We start from the raw sequence: 23,713 nt of genomic DNA on the forward strand, positions 1-23,713 counted from the left end.
CTATAACAATTTTATTTTATTGATATTACAAAATGCCTTTGGAATATGTGTAAATTGTATTGTTTTTCAAATACATAATTATGACAATACACATTTGGGACCCTTGAAACCACAATTTATGAAGCACAGAACAAGTGCACAGGCAGGAAGGAGTCTTATCAGTATCACATGAGACCAAGAAACCTAATGTTATAACAGGAAATTCCAAGAGACAAACAAAATACATGACTATTTTAGTGCTGGTAGCACCCTCAATTGTACAAGGTAAATTCAGCACTGTTAAACACTATGTCGAAGTCCTAACTGGCCCAGCATACTGTACATTTTCTCAGACCGCAGACTGGTAGTTCCAGACTGCTATCTCCCCATTGTCACTGCAGGAGACAAGGAGCCCAGCCTCCTTGGGGTGCCAGGCGATACAGTTGACATCCTGGCTGTGGGCCTTGGGTACATGGGCAGACAGGGAGAAAACAGGCTGGTCTGGGTCAGCCGTCTCATCCTCCTTAAACACACGCACTCCGTCATCACCACATGCAGTCGCCAGGGCACCGGTCAGCGGACACCTGAGTACAACAAATAAGTACTAAATTGGATCTGTGGCTGCATTTATCAATATATATGTTTTATATAAAGAGGATGCTCACCATGCAATATCATACACTGTCCGTCCATGAAACCCTGAAAGGGTGCAAACACATTTCCAAGCCGTGTCTGTGCCTTCAGTAAAAAAACAAAAATCAGGCGTTAAATGGGCATTTATCTTCCTTTTCCCTTACATCATCCACACATTCACAGAGCATCTTGCCCACCTCCAGGCTGACATTCTTTCCAGATCTTCACAGTACGGTCATCACTGCAGGAGGCCAGTCTCTGGCCACTTGGGTCAAAGGTCAAACCCCAGACAGTGGAGGTGTGACCCTCCAAGGTCGCCCTGCACTCCCAGTCATCATCCTCTTCTTTATAGACACACACATTGTTGTCGTAGCTACACGAGGCCAGGAGCTGCGTAGAGAACATTTAACTTCAGTGGGTAAAAACACACAATGCAGAGTACAGAATACTGAAACGATTAGTCCAGAGAAGCCTTGCAATAGTGTTGGGGTGTGAAAGGATTATATAATGCTGCTATTTAGTACAAAGAGTGAAACAGTATGAAATAGGCAGTACCTCCTGTGTTGGGTGCCAGACAACATGCTTGACATCCTGTGTATGAGAGTTCACCACGCTCACACACTCATACTCATCCTCCTCATCCACTGAGAAAGATGGAGAGAGACTGTTCAAAACTACATACAGATACACAACAGCTGAATGTTTATGTGGAACACAAGTAATGTGATAAAAATACAAGGAATTGTATTCCTATGTTAATGCAGCACTAACCCTCCCAGATCCAGACGCTCTTGTCTCTACTACATGTGGCCAGCAGGTTACCGGATGGGGCCCAGGCCACACATTTGACCTCATTCTCATGTCCTTCCAACACAGTCAAGCACTGAAAGAAACAGAAACAGTGTGATGCTCTCATGGGCCATATCTTACTATCATCATCACAAAGCATTTGGTCAATTGTCTGTGGACGACTCACCTCAAAGTCATCATTCTTCTTCTTCCAGATGCAGGTTGTGGCATCAAAGCTGGCTGAGGCCAGGTAGTTTCCACATGGGGACCATGCCACCTTTCTGACAGCTCGCTGGTGTCCATCCTGGAGCACTGTCTTGCATTCCCAAGAGTCACCTACACAGACAAAGGGGTTAATTTTTTCTGTTTTCCACCTCTGATATGGTTAATTTCACACAGTGGATTTGGGATATTTACCTTCCCTTCCCCATATCCGAATGGCCCGGTCACCACCACACGAGGCCAGCAATGTGCCCTTGGGGTTCCATGCAACATACCAACAGCGGGAATCTGGATGAGCGTTGAATTTCTGTAGAAGGGCCAAAGTGTCCTTCATTGCTAACAAGCTTGCTATCTTGCAGTTACTGGCAACTGATAAGCACAATGTGCAGCCACCAAACTAGTCGTAGCTATGAATGATACCAACAAAACCGTATCCCCAAGAAGATAATGCAAATATCATACAGACATAAACAATGAAGATAGCTAATATCCACTTAAAATACGATATTGTTATCCGGTATATGTAAATACATTTACCAACCAAATCCAAAAACGCTCAACCTCAACTTCCTACTTTTTCTTCCTCTTCGTATCTTAGTTACTGCTGGCTGCCAATCTAACGTCCATCTGGCTCATTACCGCCCCCCTGAGTACAGGGTGAACATTGCACGTGTTTCTGGTGTGTAGCTGCACAATAACCCAGTAGATGGCGGTAATAACCACAAAAGTACCTTGGTCTGTGATGAATAACAAGGAAGGAAACAATTTTACAGGAAGCTAGCTAGCGAATTGGCTGCCTTTTGTTTTTGTTTTTAGCGTGAGAGCTAGTATAAATCCTGATGTTCGCGGTTTAGATTGTAAGTATCATATCATCAGATTGTATTTATTATGCCAGTTCACGTTACTGTTTTGTTTGAAGTGATTCAATTAGGATTGTATACTTAGCTAGCTAACGTTATACGTCTAAAACGAACTAGATAGCTAACTTCTGCTGCTAACAGGCCTAGGTCGAGATCTTAGCTAGTTAGACTGAAAATTATCGGTCTATTTTCTTAGTCATTTATCATATCACACCCAACAGTTAAAACGTATTTATTTTACAAATAATGTAACTAGTTGACCTTCATTATCGGTTTTGGTGAGCTGATTATTTCACAGGCGGAAGGACGCATTGTTAAAACAAAAGCTGTCCGTCCTTTGAGTGACATAACATAGATATACATCAGGCACTGAGTCCTGGTTGAAGACACAGCGGGAATTGAATGACAATGTATGCACCACCTGGTGCCACTGTCCCTGGAAACCGGCGAAGGAGAGGGGGTACCGCACTACCCAAGCAGCCAGAGCGAAGCCTGGCATCTGCTCTCCCCGGAGCACTCTCCATCACGGCTCTATGTACGGCATTGGCCGAACCAGCTTGGGTCCGAGTTCATGGAGGGACGTGTCCCAGGCAGGAGCTTGGAGTGGCTGATGTCCTGGGATACATTGACCCAAAACTCATGGAGGGTAAGTAATGATATTGTCAACATTGGCTCGAGCACCGAATGTGAAATCACGTTGGCATGTTTACAAGACCTGTGGTTTGTGTTAACTATCACGAACTTCTCCTAAAGATTACTGCGTGAACTCCCAGACCATCTTACTGATAAGGGTCATTGCTGCCTTCTGCTTCCTGGGCATCCTGTGCAGCCTGACAGCTTTCCTGTTGGATGTCTTTGGGCCCAAGCACCCTGCCCTCAAAATCACCCGCAGATACGCATTTGCACACATTCTCACAGGTATGAATGGGTTTGGGTGGTGGAAGGGGGAGGGAATGAGCTTTTCAGCTAAAGAGTGTGAAAACAATTGCAAGGCAAGGTAGAAACAATGGAAATCAAAAAATTATTTTCCTGCTTGCTGTTATTTTGTATGTTTTCAGTGCTGCAGTGTGCCACAGTGATCGGGTTCTGCTACTGGGCCTCAGAGCTCATCTTGTCACTACAGCAGCAGCACAAGAAGTACCACGGATCCCTCATCTACGTCACTTTTGCCATCAGCTTTTACCTGGTGGCGGGGGCTGGTGGAGCCTCTATTCTGGCCACAGCTGCCAACCTGCTGCGCCACTACCCCACAGAGGAGGAAGAGCAGGCTCTGGAGCTTCTCTCAGAGATGGAGGAGAGCAGTGAAACATATCCTGCTGATTATGACATTGCCAACCAGTTCCAGCCGCCTCCTGCATACATGCCTTAATGTTGCCAGACAGCCGCCTCTTTCTCTTACATCCATGCTTCTCTATGAGTACCACTTTTGGCCTCGTAACAAACACATATACAGATATGTGATCCAATAATTGTACCAAATGGATATTCTCTGCAAATAGCTTACTCTCCTTTCCTTTATCAACACACTAATGAACACACTTATTTCTTGATTGTGGGTGCTTGAGTGCATGAAAGCTTCCTTTTATGATGGCAGAGATTCAATACTTGAATCTTATTTTCACCACTGAAGCTTTTAGAAATTTGCATGTAAATGGCATTAAGGTCTTGACCCTTACATGTAAAGCAAGAGAAAGTGGTAATATATGGGGTGTTAATTCATGCACTACTGTGCGGTTTGGGTCTACACCTGGTTATTGAATGATCAGATATGGGTTGAGACTCAACTTGGTATATGACAGTGTATGACAGTCATGGCTTGACAAAGGTCAAGTTTTGAACAAAAGTTTTGAGTTTCCACAGTGTGTCAGTAGTATTTGGCCCTTGGTTTGAAGCATTAAATACCCACCCAACATCCAAAACTTGGTGACTTGCCTGCCATTTGAATATTATTTGACATTTTATCAGTTAAACCAAATAAAAGGCACCAAGATTACACAGACACTGAATTGTGGACATTTATTTTTCAATTGAAATGGACCATTATTTAATAACTGCCTGTCCCTGGTGTGGTAAATGTGTTTTTTCTTTTTATGTGTATGAAAGGCACTGTTTTGCATTTTATTTAGTCTTGCAGTTGTGAACTTGGAAATTAATAGGTTTTCAATATTCTGTAAGATTGGTTCGTCATGGTAGTGAAAAAAAAGTTATTTTACATGATTATGGCTAGTGATTGAGGCACTCATTGCTGTGAAAGTAATTGATGGAAAACCATGAGAAATGTGAAGTGTCTCATTATTTTGCAATGGACATTATTCAATATGTTCCTATGTTGGACAACTAGAGGAACATTATTTTCTCATTTTAACAATGGGGAAAAATGGGTAGAACGTCATTGTAGAATCATCAATCCACAATGCATTGGTAATTTCATAAATTAAGTAATTTCACTTAAATATACACAACTGATTGACAACTCTTAATTGTACTTTGTGATTACTTGGCTTGAGTTATGTGACAGTTGTATGTTGTCTGTGCATGAGTTCTTCCCCCTTGATCCTCAAGATAGTGAGAATCTGATTGTAATTATTTGGGATGGAATCTTACACACACCTATCTTAACTTGTGTTCAGATTCAGCCCTGTACTGCTTACTTTTTTTATTTTTTATAAATGTGATTAATAATATAGTTTTACCATAGGTGATTTGTTGCTCTATTGTTTATTTTATTTTAGCCTTTCCCCTCATTGTTGCTTTACTTTCATCAGTCTGTAAACATGTATTGTGGACTGTTTATACAAAAGCAGGTCATATTCAAAATTAAAAAAATATTGTCCAATTTTCTTTTAGATAATTGCTTTCAATGTAAGAACTGTAAATGTAGGCTCGTACCCGGCTCCACGAGGGTACTAAAGGGGCATGCTTCAGTTCGGTTAGCGCCTAGCCTAGTAGAACCGAACGAGTGTGCTCGCGTACTCCCTTAAAAGTCCTTTGCTTAAAAACGAGAAAAAAGTGGTAATTGTACTGTTTTTCCATTTTGAGACTCTGTAGCCAGTAATACTTCCTCAAAATAGTCAGAATTAATCTAAGATTAAAACCCCTTTTTTAAATTATTATTAACAAATCAATACAAAAGGTACATGGGAGAACACAAGTGTGAGATATGTGTATAAAGAATATACAAAGGACAATTGGGCTAGGGGGGTACAATATCACATTACACATGGACCTTAAGGGACATACACACACATTTATAATTCTTACGTTTTTTTTTGTTGGAAGAGTATAGTTGTCTTACAGTTCAATTTATTTTTGTAAGGTAAGAAAATATGGTGTTTTGTTTGTAAATTTACATTTGTGAATATGACATTTGGCCAAAAGAATAATACAATTAATTACATCAAATTGTTTCAACTTATTTCTATCGTAGGTAAAGAATCCAAGCAGTACATCTCTCCATAAGTGTAAAATCTTCATAAATGTGTTCAATTATACATCTACTGAAGTCTTGCCACAGATTCATTACATGAATACAATGCCAAAAAAGATGCAACACCGTTTCTGGGAGGTCATTACAAAAGGTACAATTTGAATTTATGTTTTTCTTAAACTTCTTCATATAGTGGTTGGCAGGATAATATTTATGAATATATATTTTTTTTTTAAACGTCCTTAATTTTGTTAATACAGTAAGTGGGTATGTGTGTGGCAACACCCAAACTTTTTTTCAACAGATATGATCAATAAAACCATTCCAATAAGGCATGACATAAGGTATCCTGCTGAAAGAAGGCTTGTATTGTTGTTGGATGGACCAAAAGAGAAACAAATGTTTCCTACTGATGAGTCAACAGGGTTAATCTTAGGTATGTTCCGAGGGTCAGGCCTTGACACGTTCCTGAATAATAAAGCAACACCTGCGGGAATGGCATCTAAAACAATTGCACATCTTTAGGTGTTACAGGGATCTTGTAGTGATAAGAATTCCTTATAATTAAGTAAAATACCCTCTGCAGCCGAAAAAAAACCTTGCCGAAGTCCAAAACGTCACAAAATTGTGTCATAATATGGGCTCCCGAGGAGGTCCGCAAAGTCTAAGGCACTGCATCTTACTGCAAGAGGCGTCACTGCAGTTCCTGGTTTGAATCCAGGCTGCGTAACATCCAGCCGTGATTGGGAGTCCCATAGGGCGGCACACAATTGGCCCAGCGTCGTCCGAGTTTGCCAGGGGTAGGCCATCAATGGAAATAAGAATTTGTTCTTAACTCACTTGCCTAGTTAAATCAAGTTTAAATAAAAAATATATATGTACTAACTCTTCCGGCTAGGAAGCATGCGAACGCCAAAAATGTGCCACCTCAAATTGAAACTATTGCCAAAGATATTTTTAACTAATCTGTGTTGTTTACAAAGTGGGAAGCATAGTGGGCCGAACAAGCAAGGAGCTGGTCAAAGTCAAGCGCGAGATCCTATTGACTCGTTGTAGCATACATTTGCATATTCCGTTAGGGAACGCCTCTTCTGAAGTGCACGACTGCACAAATGCGACCTTGCACTTTTAAACGACTTTTTATTTATGTTTTACTTTGGCAAAGCGTCAAGTCTATAAAACTTAGTGCATTGTGTTCATAACAGATTCTAGTTTTGGGAACATAAAAATGTATTGAGATGTTTAATCAATGAGAAAGAATGTTGGCTCGGTTTCACCTAGTTCCATCCTCTCCCATTACCCGCGGCAGGACTTCATCTCACTACCATATGTGATGGTGAGAAAACATTCTAAACGAATGCTTCAACTTTATAGCCTCTGTGACGTGTCTGGGTTACCCCTTCTGTCTGTGCTATTGCCCACTCAGTTTAAGTTTTAATACAGATGTGTGTGTCTGGGTATCCTGTAGAAAATGGCCCTCATGTTGAACTCTAGGTTTCCATCCTTCTTGAACCCACCTGTTCTTAGGGTGTCATCCTCACAACATACAAACACAGACAATACAATTATTCTTGATGATTTCGATGGAAATCAAGGTTTATACTGAATAACAGATGTGATCAAATCAAAGTTTATTGGACATGCGCAAGATACTAGGCTAAACCTTGCAGTGAAATTCTTACTCATGGGATCTTCTCAACGGTGCAGTACACATCCACCATTACCTAAGGTGGCAATATCTGTTCATGACAATGCAATAACAAATGTCCCAGTGATGTGTATACCTGTATGTTTAGGCTGGCTGAGTTGAGGACGGTGGTCACTAGATTGGGCTGGGGAATACACTGTAATTTATGATGCAGAGACATGTTGTAAGTTTGTGTGTGTAAACGTCTGTGTGACCTTACAAAAGCTAAAAATTGGTTCCCCTTGAAGTCTGATAGTCCTGTCCAGCTTAAGGTGACCAGATTTCTGAAATGAAAACCGGGTTCATTTTCAGTTCGGCGGTCAATATATAATTAAAATATCCAATGTTATTATCTATAGAGAATTTTTTTGGGGACAATGCCTGTTTCATGTATTTAGTCTAACAGGCACACTGTGATAGACAGAGAAAACAACTATATTACAGAAACACTACAGACAAGACAGAACTGTCCGATCTGAACAGCCATTCAGTGGTCCTGGTAGTCTGGGTAGAATAAGAGCAGAAGAGAACATGAGCAAAATTGAAAAAACAGACAATAGTATATGTGAAATACTTACCAACATAATAAAGAAATAAGACGCTGATGAGGTTGGTAACTACATAATATACTTATACCAACCTAATCTGTATATTTCTCAGAAGAATGTATTTTATTCAGGATTGCTCTGTCTTTGGCCAGCTTCTCCATGAACTCCTGGCAGGGGAGGTTGAAGTTTGTCTTCACAATAAGCATGGCCTTGATGGTAGGAACAGTGAACCTATTTCTTGCTGCTGTCCATAGATCATTCATTTGGGAGAACACTCTCTCGACTGGTGCATTACTTCCAGGTAAGCACATGACAACAGACGCTAATCTAGCCAGGTTAGTGTGTGGGATGTCATTCTCTTTGAAGTGGGTAACCACCGTGCTCCATCTCTGACTAAGCGTAGTCTCAGATGTTTTCCATTCTTCAAGCGATCCYCCCTTTAGGAACTCTTGCAGGCCAGTAACCTCGTCAMACAATGCATCCTCATTGATGGTCACATTGGGGCATTTTTCCTGCAGTGTGCCTGCTGCCTTCTGGATCTCTTCATGCTGAGGTTGCCTTTTTAAAAGGWGACAATGTAAATMTTTTAGATTATCTGTGTGCTTTCCCCATGCTTGSAAGTAGTTCACAGCCGTAGTGAAGAATGATTGGGATGTTTTGAGAAAGCTCTCTTTAGACATGGCTCCATTTTCCTCTAGCTCTCTCAGAAGTCCTCTGACCAAAACTGGAATGAAGTTGTCATCACGTCTTGCAGTCAATTTTGCCTCAACGTTTCTCAGAATTGCAGCGGAGTCCACAGCACAGTGGTCCTGGCCTCCAAGCATCTTGATCGTGTCACTGAATACAGTCAAGTTTCCATGGACAAAGGCCAGCCAATGTTCAGTCAGAGGATCTTCGAACATTGTTCGCAGGACAACAGGGCATTTGTCTTCAGAAATAAAAAAGGATTTCAATGGCACATACATTTTCAGCAGTCTTTCTAGAGCAGGGAGCATGGACAGCCAGCGAACATTGCTGTGTCCTAAAATGTTATGGTACTCCTGGCCAACAAACTCACAAAAGCCCTTCAGTCTTTCTACTCTGACGGTGAAAATATGAACATATTCAAATATCTTTGTGAGCAGATACTCAACATCATATCCAAAGCTGTTCTGGCCGTGTTATGAATGATGTGGGCAGGAAAACCTAAGCCAATCACCTCCCACTGCAGAGCATTTTTAACTTTGGTATGGACATTGACTCTCCCCAGCCTATTCAGTCCTCCAAAGTTGGTATTTGTTGTCGGCAGAGAATGTTTTCCAGGTTACATTTTTGGATGACCACCAGGACCTCAGCTGCAACTTCCTGTGCAGTTTCTCCATTCAATTCAACAAAATCAAGCAGTTTTGTTTCCACAGATGTGCTGCCATCATATATCTTACAATATCTGACTACTATTGGCAGCAGCTTTACATGTCCATGATTGGACACATCAATGGACAGGGACACAAATTCAACCTGTTCTAGGTCCTGTGTTACCAAAGTACTTGCCCATGTTACTAACACATTACTCACTATGGCGTCACATTTTGTCCTAGCACATGTAAACTTTGGCTCATAAAGCTTCCATGTCAGTTGTGCTGTGCAGTCCATAGATCTGTAACTATGATTGTGTCGCATAGTGTGGTATGCAAAGACACCCTCCTGCACAGCTAAAGCATATTCTTCTTGGGAAGGCTCTACCTTCTTGAAGAATGTGGTGACAGAGGACATACCAACACGGGCAATCAGAGAGGCTTTATGCTTTTTCGTCTGCTGATGTTCTACCACTGCCGTTCTTCCCCGGCTGCCAATTGAAAGAGAGGATGCAGTGAACCATTCTATCGTCTTGACCTGAGCGTATTAAATGGAAATTCTCTCATCATGTTTATCATAAAAAGTGCATTTCCGTTTCTTGGAAAGAGTCATTGTATCTCCTCTGTCTGCTCTTATTCACTCTCCTTGTGCCACTCTTAATTACTCTCTTAACTTTCTATTCTCCTCCTCTTTCCTTCACTCGTCTTCCTTTCCTTCACCTTTCCACCTCACTCTTCTACACTCTCCTTGCTTCACTCTTTTTACTCCCTTAAATTTTTCCTTCTCCTTCCTCTCCAATCTGTATTAATAAATAGCATACTATTAGATAACCAAAGTATTTTAACAGATTCCAATTTGCTTGCTTCATGTTTGTATTTTATCTCAAAAACATTGTTTGGAATAATAAATTGGCAGGCTCTGTAACCATCTTTACCTTTTCTCCTCTGTCTCCTTCACTCTTCTTCCTATCCAGTCTTCCTCCTCTCCTTCCTCTCCACTGCTAATGCTATCTATGAACATTTCTAAATATATTTTACACTACTTATTATAATGCCAAACCATTAAAATTGTAATCTACAAAAATATTCTCTGAATTAATTGTGCATTCATTTAATATAATCATATTTTCAAAATAGCCCGTCCACTGCATGTTTACATGTGAACGTTTTTTTTACCTAGCTACCATAACAGTAGCTAACTAACCTAGCTAGTTAGTCTACATAGCTAACGTTAGCTAGCATAACCTATTTAAAACCTTATAGAGCAGATCATCTATCTATATAATAAATTGTGACATTATAACATCACTAGCTAGTATCTCAAACGATTGTAATATACCAGGCTTGAAAAGACGTTTGTGGTGATGTTGTGGATTTACTTGATACTTGCTAGCTTCTAGCCGAGTTTTCCACAGCAGTTTTCTCTAAAACTATCGCGAGCAAGTAGTTAGTAGAAGAGTGAATGAAGCTGCTATAGAGAGCAGCCCCCTCTGTTGGCCTAAACAAGCACAACGCGATTGCGACGTCAACCCATAGGCTCTGCTGCCCGGTCTTTCTTGCCAAGTAAAATATTTCACTTTGCGGTCTGTTTTTAACGGGGACATTTCCGAGGACAGGCCACCAAAAACGGGGACTGTCCCCGGAAAACGGGGACGTCTGGTCACCCTAGTCCAGCTGGCCTGGAATCAACTCAGGTATCTTCCACTATAAAGATATAACTCAGAGACAGACACACAACTGATAATGTAGCTTAGCTATACTTCATAAGAATGTGTCATGACATCATGTGTTGCCATGCATAAATTACAGTATTGTGATAATCAGATTCCATGTGAGGCTATTCACCAGATGCATTCTTTCGCTCCCTCTCATATTAGCTAGCTACTCCTCTCAAACTCACGATCACACACAGATGGCTTCAACCTAACAAGCTTGGGAAACATCATTCAGTGTCGTAACATTAGCCATTTTGTTTGCTATATAGCTAACTAGCAACCTAGGTTAGCTAAAAAAGCAAAGTGTCCCGTCTGGTCAGCATCTAAAACAGCTAGTTAGCTAGCCACGTCCGCTAACTCAACGATTTACGATATACTTGAGTTTAGCTTGGTTGGCTAGCTAACGTTAGTGAGAGAGAATTAGCAAGCCACAATGGAGCCGAATTGAATGTAATCTATATAGCTAACTAGTTAGTTTAGCTGCTGTTATTATTATATCGCTAGCTTGCTGCAGTTAGCTCGTTAGCTAACTATCTAGCAATATCAACGACAAACAAAAATGCTCAACCAACCAAAACATAATAGGCAATTGTAGCAGCACGTGATCACATCAACCCGCATTTCTTCCAATCCGTCCCCTGGACTCTACTAGCTAGTTATTCAACATAACATTCCATAGCAGTCTGAGCTGTAGCTACATATTGTGCCCCCTACTGCCTCCCTCCCTCCACTTCTCAACAACATTCTTCCAAAGAAGTGTGATGTGAAGTTTGCTCTTACAATCGTACGCTCTCCTCCCCATAGAAGTCGTCACTCCTGGTTCTCGTTGCATAAGCAGTTCGAGTCTCCCAATAATCACTCTATTGCGGCATTGCCTTATCAGTTGTTAGTTAAATATTAAATTTTACAATCGAGGTATAGCACGCATTACGCCTCATACCCTAGCGCCGATTGGCATGAGAGAAAGAGTGATCTTGGGTCTCATCAAACAGAGCCTAAACTCCAACATAGAAGAGAGAAGGAACGAACTGTGCTGAAATCCCGTCTGAGAAGAGTGGTGCTGTAGGACACAACATAATAATCACAAATTATGCTTCCCTCAGTTTTGAACCCAGTTCACTGAATGGTGACTGTTGATAATTCGTTTTACTTGAGACAGGAGACCAAGTGGAGACATAGGACGAGGTGGATAATTTTATAATAAGGCAGGTTTATTCAAGTGTAAAAATATTATGCAAAGCGTGCAGCACGGCTCTTTCTATCTGATCCGTATGGGGTCGTCAGGAAAAGGGACTAGTTTCAACAGTAGTACAGTATTATATAGACAACAAGCAAAGTAGGTAGATCTGCGAGTCTGGCCTTCCGATTGGTCGATCTGGGTCGTGGGTTGTCCTGTCCGGGCCTGATGTCGACATTCCATTGGCTCTTCCCACAGTTCTTTGTCTTGCGCTCCAACCTTGAGTTGTGTGTGTCTGTGTGATTGTCATGGGGGAGGGGAGTTGTGGGTGTCGTGTATATGTCTAATGAGTCCAGCATATGTCCAAGAGAAAGAGGGGGTGTGGGCATATTGTGTCAACTATAGCTAATGTTGAGAAGTTGTTAAAACAAGTTACCAATATCTAATACAATTTCTTACATGACCTCATGTGTAAAGTCTGAAATAAGTAAAGGTGTAAAGTCTGTGAATGATTCACTCTTGAGTTTTATCTCACTGTTACCAATAAAATGAACATGGGTGCAAACTGGATAGTTCAGGACCCTGTTCAAGACTTTTCAATGTCAAATCATAATGTCACATTCTGGTACATTCAGAATAAAACAATTTATTCAATGCAAAAATAAAAACGACAATGACAAGAACCAAATGAGCAGATATTGAAAAAACATCCAGTTTGTACAAAACATCAACTTATTTAAAAAAATGCCAATGTACTCCAAATGTACAGATGTACAACTGCTCCATAAGTATAATACATGCTTCAATTCTTTCCTTTTATGAAATTGTATAAGAAATATCTCTCTTGGTTACTGTAAAACAGTTCCATTATAAAGTACAGTTTTTTTAAATTAAATAACAAATGTCAGGACACAATTTTGGATATAAAATGTACAACAATAAATGGAGTCTTCTTATTCCAGCAGAATTCAGCTTAATGGAGTATATTCACGGTGTGCTTTTCACATCAATAATGTGAACTTGCATGTAAACATTGTTGCATATCAAAACTCATGTTAATAAATATACAATAATGTTCAATAATGCTTGTAGTACAAAAGGTGATGACATACATTATACACAGTACTTAATCTCAAGCCATATTGTTATTCTTGAATTCCAATAATTGAATATAGGCCTAGTTTGGGAATAATGTTCAACCATATTTGGGAATGGTGAACTACCATTTTTTTGGACAAAGGTAAAGCAAAGATGATACCCAACCTGTCCCTGTCATGGACAACTTTATAACATCTTTTTCATATGATCAAGGATTAAGATGTTGAGTTGCTATGGTACCAAAAATACAAGGTGTAATTGTCTAGGGCTACAGTACATGAAAACATTGACACATAAATTACATCAATCACTCAACACTTTCCTGTTAGTCTGAAATACTCTGCTGAGAAAACTGAGTATAATTACAAACACAACAATGAGGGAGATTTACCTGTTTAATTGGGAAATGAATAATCATGTTTTTCTGCTCAGGTAATGGTGAGCTAGCTACCAACTCACTGTAACAATGCAACACAAAGATGAAGGCTCGCTCACTCAAAGCTCATGCCATTTAGGTGGCTAGTACTGTACTAAATCTTCATATTCAGTGTTTTCACATACAGATCCATACATTGTCATAAACTGACTGATGTTTTCATCCAATTTTTATAAAATGGTGGTGGAAGCAAAAATACTTTGTCCTTGATGTGAAATACTCCTTGGACTTGAAATACAGATCTCAGGCACAAGTTATAGCTTGCCACCATTAGCTGGCCAAGTGGTTATGTAAAAGCATGAATCCAGTGACTTTTCCAATATCTTATTTAAAGAGGGCCAACTGTGTTTATTGTCCAAGCTTACCAAAAGCCCATAAAACACTTGTTGTTTTGGTTTACATTTGTACTTGCCTCTTTGAAAGGTCCCTGGTCAGTTTCACCAAAACACAAGAAATGTAAATATCCAGCATCTCATAACAGGCTCCAATCAGGGCAAAGTATTATTCTGTGTCAATAATGATGGCACAACACAGGTATCAATATCTGTGGCAATTGGTGTGTACGATGTGCGCCATATGATCAAGCATATCCTTTCTCTTTCAGTTGGTTACACTTTTGACAGTGTTCCGTCCACAGAGGATCCAGTTGGATTGTCGAGGATTTGGATTTTGAGGTGTTGAGGTATCATGAAGCTTCAAAAAAGATATCCAGCATACATCCAGGACCACAGTACTGTCAGTTCTCTGCATCTGAGAAACTATTTGGTTCCTTTCTTTGACATATCTGAAACACAAAATGTTAAACAGCGTTAAACACATTCCCAGGACAAACAATATAAGATTCAGAAAAACAAACATCAAAATACTGTGAGATTAGGATTCCATTAGCTAGTATAAAGTGGTGCTTTGCTTAAAAAATTGAGTGTTTTAAAATGAACAGAAAAAGTGAACGCACAATTTCACAACAGATGGATGAAAACTAGCAGGGATAGAGGCAGGCAGTGAGAGGTCAAAGAGAAGGTGAGGGGGTAACAGTAGCAGGCAGAGAGGAACGGACCAGGGTGGGCAGGCAGTTAGAGCAGTGCTGAGTTGGAGTCAGAGTCTGTGTCGGAGGGGAGGCAGGGATCACTGGTGCAGGAGGATCCCTGAGAGCGCCTGTACTCCTGGTACTCCAGGCGGAGTGCGTTGAAGCGCGCCTCACTTAGGGAGCGGGTGTATTGGCAGTGTGGTAGGTTGGAAACTGGTGGACTGACTGAGGGAGGAAGGCCTGAGGGGCAGGATCGAGAGGAACAGCATGGAATGGGAAGAATCATGGGTACAACTCACATCACCACAACCACAACAAAAGGCACATGATATGATACATTCAGTGTGGTGAATAATAAAATACAATTGTCTTACCTTTCCTGTAGAGGTCCTGAAGGCCAGCCACAGAAAGGACTCGATCATGCCTTTCCTGCCCCCTGCCCTTCCCTACCCCCGCCTGTGGCTTCATGGCCTCCAGGACTTCCAAATCTACACAGACATCAGCAGAATCCCACTCATAACTCTCATCTACTGATGTGTTCCTTCTAATGACAGACACACAAAACAAGTAGTCAGAGTCAGACATACAGGAGACAATAGCAATAATTTAACAGTAAATCAATAACATTTTGGCAATATCCTCAATTTCTTCAGCTGTGAAGACACCTGTGTGTGATGTTGGACTGGTGCGGTAGTTTCACCTTTTTTTTCTCCACTCACGTAGATCCATCTCAGCTCTGTGTCTCTGTGTCTCACTTTCCTCTGTTGTCTCCGGGGAGCTGAGAAGGATGGGAGTGATAGAGAGGGACTGACGGAGGAGGCCAACGCTACCTCTCCCACTGCTCTGACTGGCATAACTGGCCCTCCCTCCTTCACTGTTGTCTCTCATCTCTGCCTCAGCCCCTGCCCCCTTCCCTGTCCCTCTCTCTGCCTCTCTATGACTGTCTACATCCCTGGCTGGGAAAGGGCCACCACGGTAGGGTGAAGGCCAGCTATACATCCGGGGCAGGTTGGGCCTCGGTTGGCCCCTCTTGGACTCCATTGGTCTGGGGTAGTCTCCCCTCATGCCTGGTCTGGGTGTGTACTGGTCTGGTCTGGGTGGGTACTGGTCTAGTCTGGGTAGGTACTGGTCTAGTCTAGGTAGGTACTGGGGTATTGAGGAGTTCATAGAGACATATCTTTGCTCTACAGACCTCAGAGCATCCTGATATGTGATAGGCGACGTGGCGGCATCAGGATAAGCACTGGACTGTCTACATGGATCTGATAAGTCTCGTCTAACAGAGACTGGGGGTTGTCTTGGTGGGTACATGGAGGGGCTGAGGTAGGTATAGGAAGAGCTGGCTAGGGATCTGTCATACCGAGGCCTCTCCAAGGATCTGTCAGCATTCAGAGGCTTCTCCAAGCTTCCTACACTCGGTTGTCTAAACTGGACCCCTTCCCGCCACGAGGGGTCTGGTCTGGAGAAGGAGGATGGAGGGGTGCGTCCTAAACTATACGATTTGACCCGGACGTCTGGGTTTGGGAACTCATCCCAGTAACATTTCTCTGAGACATAAGTCCTTGGTCTTTCAAAATGCTCCCATTTCTGTGACCCTAAGCTGATGGACTTTTTTATGAATGGACGAGGCTGTCCCATGCCTGAAAGTGTTCTGCATGGGCCAATACTCAGAGATTTCTTGATGAACGGTGCAGGGTGTTGATAGATCCTAGAGGCTATTTTATTAGTCCTGTTGCCCTGAGAATGAAGTCTTTGGGATTGTTCTGAAGCTGACTCTGGTTTCCCTGCAAAAGTATTAGTGTGTTTAAACACAACTTCTGCCATGCTTTTAGCTGCACTAGCCAACGTCTGGGCTGGACTTAAACCAATTCTCGTTGGTGGTCTCTCTGAGCCTGTGGTCTTTTGACTAATAAGTGGTTGTGACTGCTCATAATAACGATAATTCCCTGTGTATTCTGACCCGGGTGCTAGTTTTTGTGACCTGTCTGGAATCGCAGCGCTGTGGCTTGAATCTCTTGCTTGCACTTGCAGAGAGTATCTATAGTCTGGCTTCTCAGTTGCCTTTGAAGTTCCTGCTGGACCAACAAAGTGTCTGTTTTCTAAAAAAGAAACCGTGTTTTGGCTTGAACTTTTCTCTAGCTTCTCCTGCACATCCCAGTTTTTTGGAACCACGTCTGGCTTACCTTCCAGAGACGTCTCTGTCTGTGGCTCTACGCTTTTGCAAGCAGTGTCTGTGAGTTCAGATTCATCCCCAGGGTTGTCCACACTCATCTCAATGAAACCCGGGAGGCTCAAATACTCCAGAATTGCACTTGTCTGCAGTGGGGACATTTTGGGTGCCTGGGTTGCCGGCTTATTCTTGAAAGACTCTGTTATTCTGGCAGCAGAGAACTGGGACTGATCGCTCTCACACGCTTCCAGAAGAGTTAAGGGGGAAATTTGACTGGGGCTGTCACTAAAAAGAGCCCTATCACTCCTTCTGGAGCGTGCCCTGACTCCCTCTCTCTCCTGCTCAGGGTTTGACAGTGAACTCCGAGGGTCATCCCCAATTTGATCACCTCTCACTTTCCCTTTGGCCCCTGCTTTGTGGAGCTCATATGGCAAGGTAGAGTAACCAGAGGGAATTTGATTTAATCTCTCCCTATCATCCATTGTCTCTGTTCTCTCAGACAGACTATATGGTGCAGTGCCTGGGTAAGGCTGGCCAGAACTTGTGGCCCTCACTCGCTCTGCTGAAACAGATCTTTCAGCTGTTGGCTCCAGATGCTGTGTACCATAAGCAAAGGACGATCTTGGCTTTAAGGCACTTCCCCCTGACTGTTTTGTCTCCCTCCAGCCCTCCTCAACCATAGACCTTCTACGATACATGTCCTGCTCTCTTTCTACAGTTCTGTCAGGACTCCTTGACCTGGCTCTGCCTATGTTTCTGTCTGTTCCTTGACTGATAGGTGGGCTTTCTGAGGTAGGGGAGAGCTGAGATGGAGAGGTGCATTGAGTGACTGGGCAGCGTGAGCAGTCCACATGTAGTGAGTCCTCCATGGCCAGCCCAGCATGACGTTGGTGAGGATGTTGGGATCTTGGTGTGGTGCTCTCTAAGGGGCTCTGCACTGGGACAAGGCTGCTGATAGAGGTGACTGGGCTGATGTCCCATTGGATGTAGGAGGAAGGGAGCCGGTCCATTGGGCTGCTGGTGTTCCCAAAGTAGCAGGCCCTCCTATAGTCCGACAGCTGATGGGTCTGCCCGGACGCCTGGTGGGCTTTGGGACGTAAGGTAATGTCCTGTGGCTTCCATATAGGATCCTCAGCCCCTGGACTGCCCAGTTCTCTGTTAGGGCTTGTTGCCTTTTCAAGCTGGTTCTCCTCTTTCTCCCACTCCCTTTCCCTCTGGCTGGCAGTATAGTTATCCAGCTCCCTTTCCATCATCTCCCTCTCTTTGGCCAGCTGCCGACACTCTCTGAGGTTATCCTGCTTTTGTTCACTTGTGTCAATCTGTGAGACCAGTGTGCTGGCGTTAGTCAGCTGGCTCTCTCTCTCCATGGGTTGGTAATCTGCTAGGTGATGCCTGTCCATCTCCAGCAGTCTGGCTGTCCTGCCCAGGCTGGGGAAAATGTCCTCTGGGTGCCCAGATCGGTATCTTTTCAGGGAGTCACAGACTCTCTTCTCACTCCTATCGGAGTGGAAACTGGCTCTCTCCAGCAGAGCCTCTGAGAAGCCCTGCTCGTCATCAGAGTAGAAGCAGCCGTGACGGGAGAAGTTCCTGGCCATTGCCCTCACTCTGCCCGGGGAGGCAGGGGGCTTGCTGAGTTCTGTAACCTCCACTGTCAGGGGGGAATCCTTTCCCTCTCCCCTCTCAGAGCTCAGACTGCTGGACTTTGGAGAGTCTCTGAAAGATGTCCGGTTGCTCCCTGTGCCGCTGCCTCCCCTATTGGTTTGGGTTTGTAGGAAGACTGTCTTCATGTTGGAAAGAGTAGGCGCCTCTGGCAGGGGTTGGACAATGAAACGTCCATCTGGGCCTCTTAAGATGGACTCCAGAGCAGAGGGTGAGGGGTCCTTACCCCCCAGGTGGCTCTCAAAGAGGGTGTAATGTGGTGGGGGAGTAGAGCTGGACAGGAGCTGCCTGCGCTGGTCCTGGTACTCTCCACGGCTGCCTTTATTGAAGGAGGAACGATCAGCCTGGGAAGACGAGGAGTTGGGGAAGAAAGACAGGGTAGGACAAAACTTAATCTTCAGGATGCTGTCGGGGCTGTCAGAAGGCGAGCGAGCTCTGAGGAAGAGAAGAGTCATAAAGGAGGAGAGATGAGTTAAACAGTACAGGTTAATGCATTATTACATTATTGTCTCAAGCTTAGAAGAACCATATGTAAGGATGCATTCAGTGGATACAAATAGTTATGCTTGTTATGAGTAGCAGATCAAATAAATACACATTCATTTGCAATGATTCTCAAAAAAATGCACAAGAATGAAACATGGGTTGGTGAGAAGACAGCCAATGCAATGAGGAAAACATGCTGGTAAGGATGGGAACTTACTCTGGAGAAAGACTCTTCTGGAAGGCAGAGGGTTGATCTGAAAAGGTGGGGAAGGGTGAAAAGGTCAAACAATGGCACATGTAAAATAAACAAATAGATGGGATGAAAAGAAACGCTGTCAACTGAAATACACTGAGTATACAATTCGTCGGGGCATGGACTCTACAAGGTGTCAAAAGCGTTCCACAGGGATGCTGGCCCATGTTGACTTCAATGCTTCCCACAGTTGTGTCAAGTTGGCTGGATGTCCTTTGGGCGGTGGACCATTCTTGATACACACGGGAAACTGTAGAGTGTGAAAAACCCAGCAGCATTGCAGTTCTTGACACAAACCAGTGTGCCTGTCACCTACTACCATACCCCGTTCAAAGGCACTTAAATATTTTGTCTTGCCCATTCACCCTCTGAATGGCACACACATAATCCATGTCTCAATTGTCTCAAAGCTTAAAAATCCTTCTTCTTCCTCCCCTTCATCTACACTGATTGAAGTGGATTTAACAAGTGACATCAATAAGGGATCATAGCTTTCACCTGGATTCACCTGGTCAGTCTGTCATTGAAAGAGCAGGTGTCCTTAATATTTGTATACTCAGTGTAGATTAACATGCATAGCATGCAAAGGAACCACTTGACAGTTACAAAGAGTTGCTCCAGTCACCAAGGCTTTGGAACTCCAACTTAGTAGGCTTTGAAAATACTTTCTTAAAGATAACTTCTAATAAAACAAAAGCTTGAAATTCTCTGTCTTAGTGTCAGAAAAATGTTAGGTTACAACAGTCTTTACCATCTCTCCTCTTCCTGCGCCGATGGGCTCTTCTGTGACTCATAACATAGGCTGTCACCAAGGAGAGGATGATTGCCACGAACAGGAAGCACACTCCACCCAACACACCAGCCAATAGGGGCTCAGGGACAAACTCCAAGAAGCTTGGCCGGACAGGGTACATCTCCATCCCTGCAACCATACCAGGCACAGTGTCTGAGTAATACTCTACCAACAGCGTAGACAGCTGTTGTCGGAAATACCTACGCAATACATTTATCAACATAATGACAAGTGTCATGACCATTGATTATTATCAAGCACAATTGATATACCTGCTACATAATATTTAGGACTGTTAAGTCTAGGATTTATGAACCTAAACAGTGTTTCCATCATGCAGTTGATCACAGCTGGCTGTACAGTAATGATACTAACCTGTGGTGTTCACATTGACAGACTCACTGGGCTCACTCAGTAGTTTGTTACTGCGAGACATCAATCTCAGATCATAAATGCAGTCCTGAGAGGGGAGAAGGACAACTGTTTAGTAGCCACAATTCTGGGCAACGTATCTGAAAACACATTAGCGTTTGGAGGTCATAGCCTTCAGATGACAGTTCATTACACCTCATTTATCAAATAGTCAGTGTCTTCATTCATTCTGCCAAGGTCCAAAATTATCATCGCCTCTCACCCTCAGTAATCCTTGCACCAGTAGTTCACTCTGGTTGGTCTTCACAGCACTGTTGAGAATGACCCATTGGCCTCTGTCCCTCCGAGCCTGGAGGACATACCCAGTGAGTAGTGTGGCCTGGGACTCAGGAGGATACCACTGCAGGACAATCCCCAGCACTGTCCGATTGGCTGACAGGAACAAGGGAGGGTTGAGAGTTGGTAGACTGGTTACCACTGTCGGTGGATATGTTGGCAGGGCTGTGAAAGTGAGACAGGATAAGATCAGACTTGTACTTACAGTAAAAATTTAGATAAATGTCCAATACAGACAAATTAAGGAGTACTTTGTCAGTTAAAATTTGTACTGACCCTGCGTCCTAACAGAGGTAATTTCACTGAAGGGTCCGGAGCCCAGTTTGTTCTGAGAAAGGACACTGAACTGGTAGCTGGTGCCAGCCAGCAGCCCTGTCACCAACAGGTGGGACTTGGAAGTGGGCACGGAGATAGATCCCCACTCATGTTTCCCTCTGGAAGTCTGCTTGACCCTGGGGGCAAGAGGGAGGAACAGAGAGATTCAACCACCATGTTCCAGAGAGCAGTGTTGAGTTGAGTCTCATTCTGATAAACATTGAGATGAGTTACTAACCAGACAGTGAACTTCTGGGTGTATCCTCCATCAAAGCCAGGTTCCCAGGACACATTGGCCTGGTTCATCCCAGTACTGACTGATACAGATGAGGCAGCATGAGGGCTGGTGCCTGGGAGAAAGATGAGGAGAACAATGAGAATACACCAGCGGAACTGACACACCAGTGTCTACGTAAATAGTATAGCATGTCTTGTACCATGTTGCTCCATGCAGTGGGCACTCACCCAGCACCAAGACCACAGTGGCAGTGCCGACGGTGGCCACACGGTTGGTGGCGAGGCACTCCCAGCCCCCCTGATGATCTTTGCTGAGAGGCTTCAAGAGGAGGGAGCCATTGGACAGAACAGTGTACGGGGAGCGAGGAATGGGACCAACCTACAAATGAAAGGGACAACATGTAGAGATTAGCGTAAGTAGAGAGAGAGAGAGGGCTATGATTTCTGGGGTTCCTTCAGCAATGTCTATCAGGGACACCTTACCTTGCTCCAGGTGATATTGGGAGAGGGGTCTCCATCAGCTTCACAGGGGATGACCAGCTCCCCGCCCACCTCCTGCAGGTACTCAGCACGAGGGGACACCGAGAATGAGGGTGGGTCCTGCAGAGAGAGAGAGTTTTAAGTCTATACACTCAGAAAAATGTTCCCTGGGGTACAAAAATATCAAAATACGCATAACCTTCAGAGGTACATACACAGTATACCAAACATTAAGAACACCTTCCTAATATTGAGTTCCCCCCTTTGCCCTCAGAAAAGCCTCAATTCGTCAGGGCATGAACTCTACAAGGTGTCGAAAGCGTTCCACAGGGATGATGGCCCATGTTGACTCCAATGCTTCCCACAGTTGTGTCAAGTTGGCTGGATGTGCTTTTGGTGGTGGACCATTCTTAATATACAAGGGCAACTGTTGAGAGTGAAAAAGCCAGCAGTGCTGCAGTTCTTGACACAAACTGATGCGCCTGGCACCTATTACCATATCCCGTTCAAAGTCACTTCATCTGATGCAGCACTCCACACTTAACCAGCATAACTACCACAGCATTCTGCAGCGATACGCCATCCAATCTAATTTACGCTTAGTGGGACTATCACTTGTTTTTCAACAGGTCAATGACCCAACACACCTCCAGGCTGTGTAAGGGCTATTTGACCAAGAAGCAGAGTGATGGAGTGCTGCATCAGATGACCTAGCCTCCACAATCACTCGACCTCAACCCAATTGGTTTGGGATGAGTTGGACCGCAGAGTGAAGGAAAAGCAGCCAACAAGTGCTCAGCATATGTGGGAACACCTTCAAGAGTGTTGGGAAAGCATTCCAGGTGAAGCTGGTTGAGAGAATGCCAAGAGTGTGCAAAGCTGTCATCAAGGCAAAGGGTTTGAAGAATTTGAAATATAAAATATATTTTGATTTGTTTAACTTTTTTGGTTACTACAAGATTCCATATGTGCTATTTCATAGTTTTGTTGTTTTCACTATTATTCTACAATGCAGAAAATAGTAAAAATAAAGAAAAACCCTGGAATAAGTAAGTGTGTCCAAACCTTTGACTGGTACTGTATATATATTTCCTGAGCTTTCTTATATCTCCTAGATATAGGACAGACATGTCAAAACCTTACTGCTTATGATAGATTTTTTACTGTCTTTTTGCCATTTCTGAATGTGTTATTCAATGCTATGGGCTTAGTAGTAAAGGCCACATCCAAAATTTTATCAAATCGTTTTTAAATATATTTGTTTTATACCTAAAGGGTTCCTAAAATTCAAAATCAAATCGCTAAATAATCCATGGTATGACCATCTTAAAACAATTCCATATGTTAGCTTAGTAGTACGAACAGCAAGGATTTGACTATGTACCTATAACTAATGGTACCTTACAGGGTACCTACAGTGACAAGCGTTTGTAACCCTTTAAGTACAATTCGGTACCTTTTTTTGTGTACACATTTACAGGTAGCACTGTAATCCATAACCAGGGAACAGAGGCCTGGGGTACAGCCTTACCTGCAGGATAACCTTAGTGGGTTCAGACTGTCCCATGGTCCCGTAGCTGTTATAGGCAGTACAGGTGTACATACCCACTGCATTGTCATTAGCTGTGGCTATAAACACAGAGCCCTCGGCGTTCACCAACCAGCCAGGGAACTGAGCAG

The 23,713-nt window shown here is 43.2% G+C and overlaps 3 protein-coding genes across 4 annotated transcripts in view; 1 reads left to right on the top strand and 2 right to left on the bottom strand.

Moving 5' to 3' along the window:
• Nucleotides 1-93: 93 nt before the first annotated feature.
• On the bottom strand, nucleotides 94-2,248 carry LOC111957782 (probable cytosolic iron-sulfur protein assembly protein ciao1-A). The gene is made up of 7 exons (XM_023978787.2): nucleotides 1,819-2,248; nucleotides 1,589-1,737; nucleotides 1,384-1,495; nucleotides 1,168-1,256; nucleotides 810-1,002; nucleotides 645-717; nucleotides 94-563 (listed from the first exon to the last, which is right to left on the bottom strand). Exons 1-7 carry the CDS (start codon nucleotides 1,955-1,957, stop codon nucleotides 329-331), a joined length of 990 nt encoding a protein of 329 aa, XP_023834555.1. The 5' UTR covers nucleotides 1,958-2,248; the 3' UTR covers nucleotides 94-328.
• Nucleotides 2,249-2,352: 104 nt separating this feature from the next.
• On the top strand, nucleotides 2,353-4,484 carry LOC111957786 (transmembrane protein 127). 2 transcript variants are annotated; one of them, XM_023978792.2, is made up of 4 exons: nucleotides 2,353-2,480; nucleotides 2,839-3,129; nucleotides 3,237-3,401; nucleotides 3,542-4,484. In XM_023978792.2, exons 2-4 carry the CDS (start codon nucleotides 2,886-2,888, stop codon nucleotides 3,850-3,852), a joined length of 720 nt encoding a protein of 239 aa, XP_023834560.1. In that variant the 5' UTR covers nucleotides 2,353-2,480; nucleotides 2,839-2,885; the 3' UTR covers nucleotides 3,853-4,484. The 2 variants fall into 2 exon arrangements, with proteins under 2 accessions (XP_023834560.1, XP_070292946.1); XM_070436845.1 differs by having other exon boundaries at nucleotides 2,359-3,129.
• Nucleotides 4,485-12,318: 7,834 nt separating this feature from the next.
• LOC111957774 (uncharacterized) overlaps nucleotides 12,319-23,713 on the bottom strand; it is a 40,795-nt gene continuing 29,400 nt past the window's right edge. Inside the window, exons 10-22 of the mRNA XM_070436837.1 lie at nucleotides 23,565-23,705; nucleotides 22,037-22,153; nucleotides 21,782-21,932; nucleotides 21,555-21,666; nucleotides 21,278-21,453; nucleotides 20,928-21,166; nucleotides 20,669-20,753; nucleotides 20,252-20,422; nucleotides 19,465-19,501; nucleotides 15,633-19,196; nucleotides 15,307-15,476; nucleotides 14,963-15,172; nucleotides 12,319-14,689 (exon numbers count right to left, since the gene is read on the bottom strand). Of these exons, the coding sequence (XP_070292938.1) occupies nucleotides 14,979-15,172; nucleotides 15,307-15,476; nucleotides 15,633-19,196; nucleotides 19,465-19,501; nucleotides 20,252-20,422; nucleotides 20,669-20,753; nucleotides 20,928-21,166; nucleotides 21,278-21,453; nucleotides 21,555-21,666; nucleotides 21,782-21,932; nucleotides 22,037-22,153; nucleotides 23,565-23,705 (5,157 nt within the window). The 3' untranslated portion in view covers nucleotides 12,319-14,689; nucleotides 14,963-14,978. The remainder of the gene's footprint in view (nucleotides 14,690-14,962; nucleotides 15,173-15,306; nucleotides 15,477-15,632; nucleotides 19,197-19,464; nucleotides 19,502-20,251; nucleotides 20,423-20,668; nucleotides 20,754-20,927; nucleotides 21,167-21,277; nucleotides 21,454-21,554; nucleotides 21,667-21,781; nucleotides 21,933-22,036; nucleotides 22,154-23,564; nucleotides 23,706-23,713) is intronic.

This window comes from Salvelinus sp. IW2-2015, linkage group LG33 (assembly GCF_002910315.2).
Source record: "Salvelinus sp. IW2-2015 linkage group LG33, ASM291031v2, whole genome shotgun sequence".
Lineage (NCBI taxonomy): Eukaryota > Metazoa > Chordata > Actinopteri > Salmoniformes > Salmonidae > Salvelinus > Salvelinus sp. IW2-2015.

Bases quoted from the DNA above. Each gene is read 5' to 3' on its own strand.
- LOC111957782 (XM_023978787.2), bottom strand. From the start codon at position 1,957: ATGAAGGACACTTTGGCCCTTCTACAGAAATTCAACGCTCATCCAGAT. The intron at 1,738-1,818 runs GTAAATATCCCA...TTGTCTGTGTAG, and splicing joins TCGGATATGGGGAAGGGAAG to GTGACTCTTGGGAATGCAAG. The intron at 1,496-1,588 runs GTGAGTCGTCCA...TGTTTCTTTCAG, and splicing joins AGAAGAATGATGACTTTGAG to TGCTTGACTGTGTTGGAAGG.
- LOC111957786 (XM_023978792.2), top strand. From the start codon at position 2,886: ATGACAATGTATGCACCACCTGGTGCCACTGTCCCTGGAAACCGGCGA. The intron at 3,130-3,236 runs GTAAGTAATGAT...CTTCTCCTAAAG, and splicing joins TGACCCAAAACTCATGGAGG to ATTACTGCGTGAACTCCCAG. The intron at 3,402-3,541 runs GTATGAATGGGT...GTATGTTTTCAG, and splicing joins ATTTGCACACATTCTCACAG to TGCTGCAGTGTGCCACAGTG.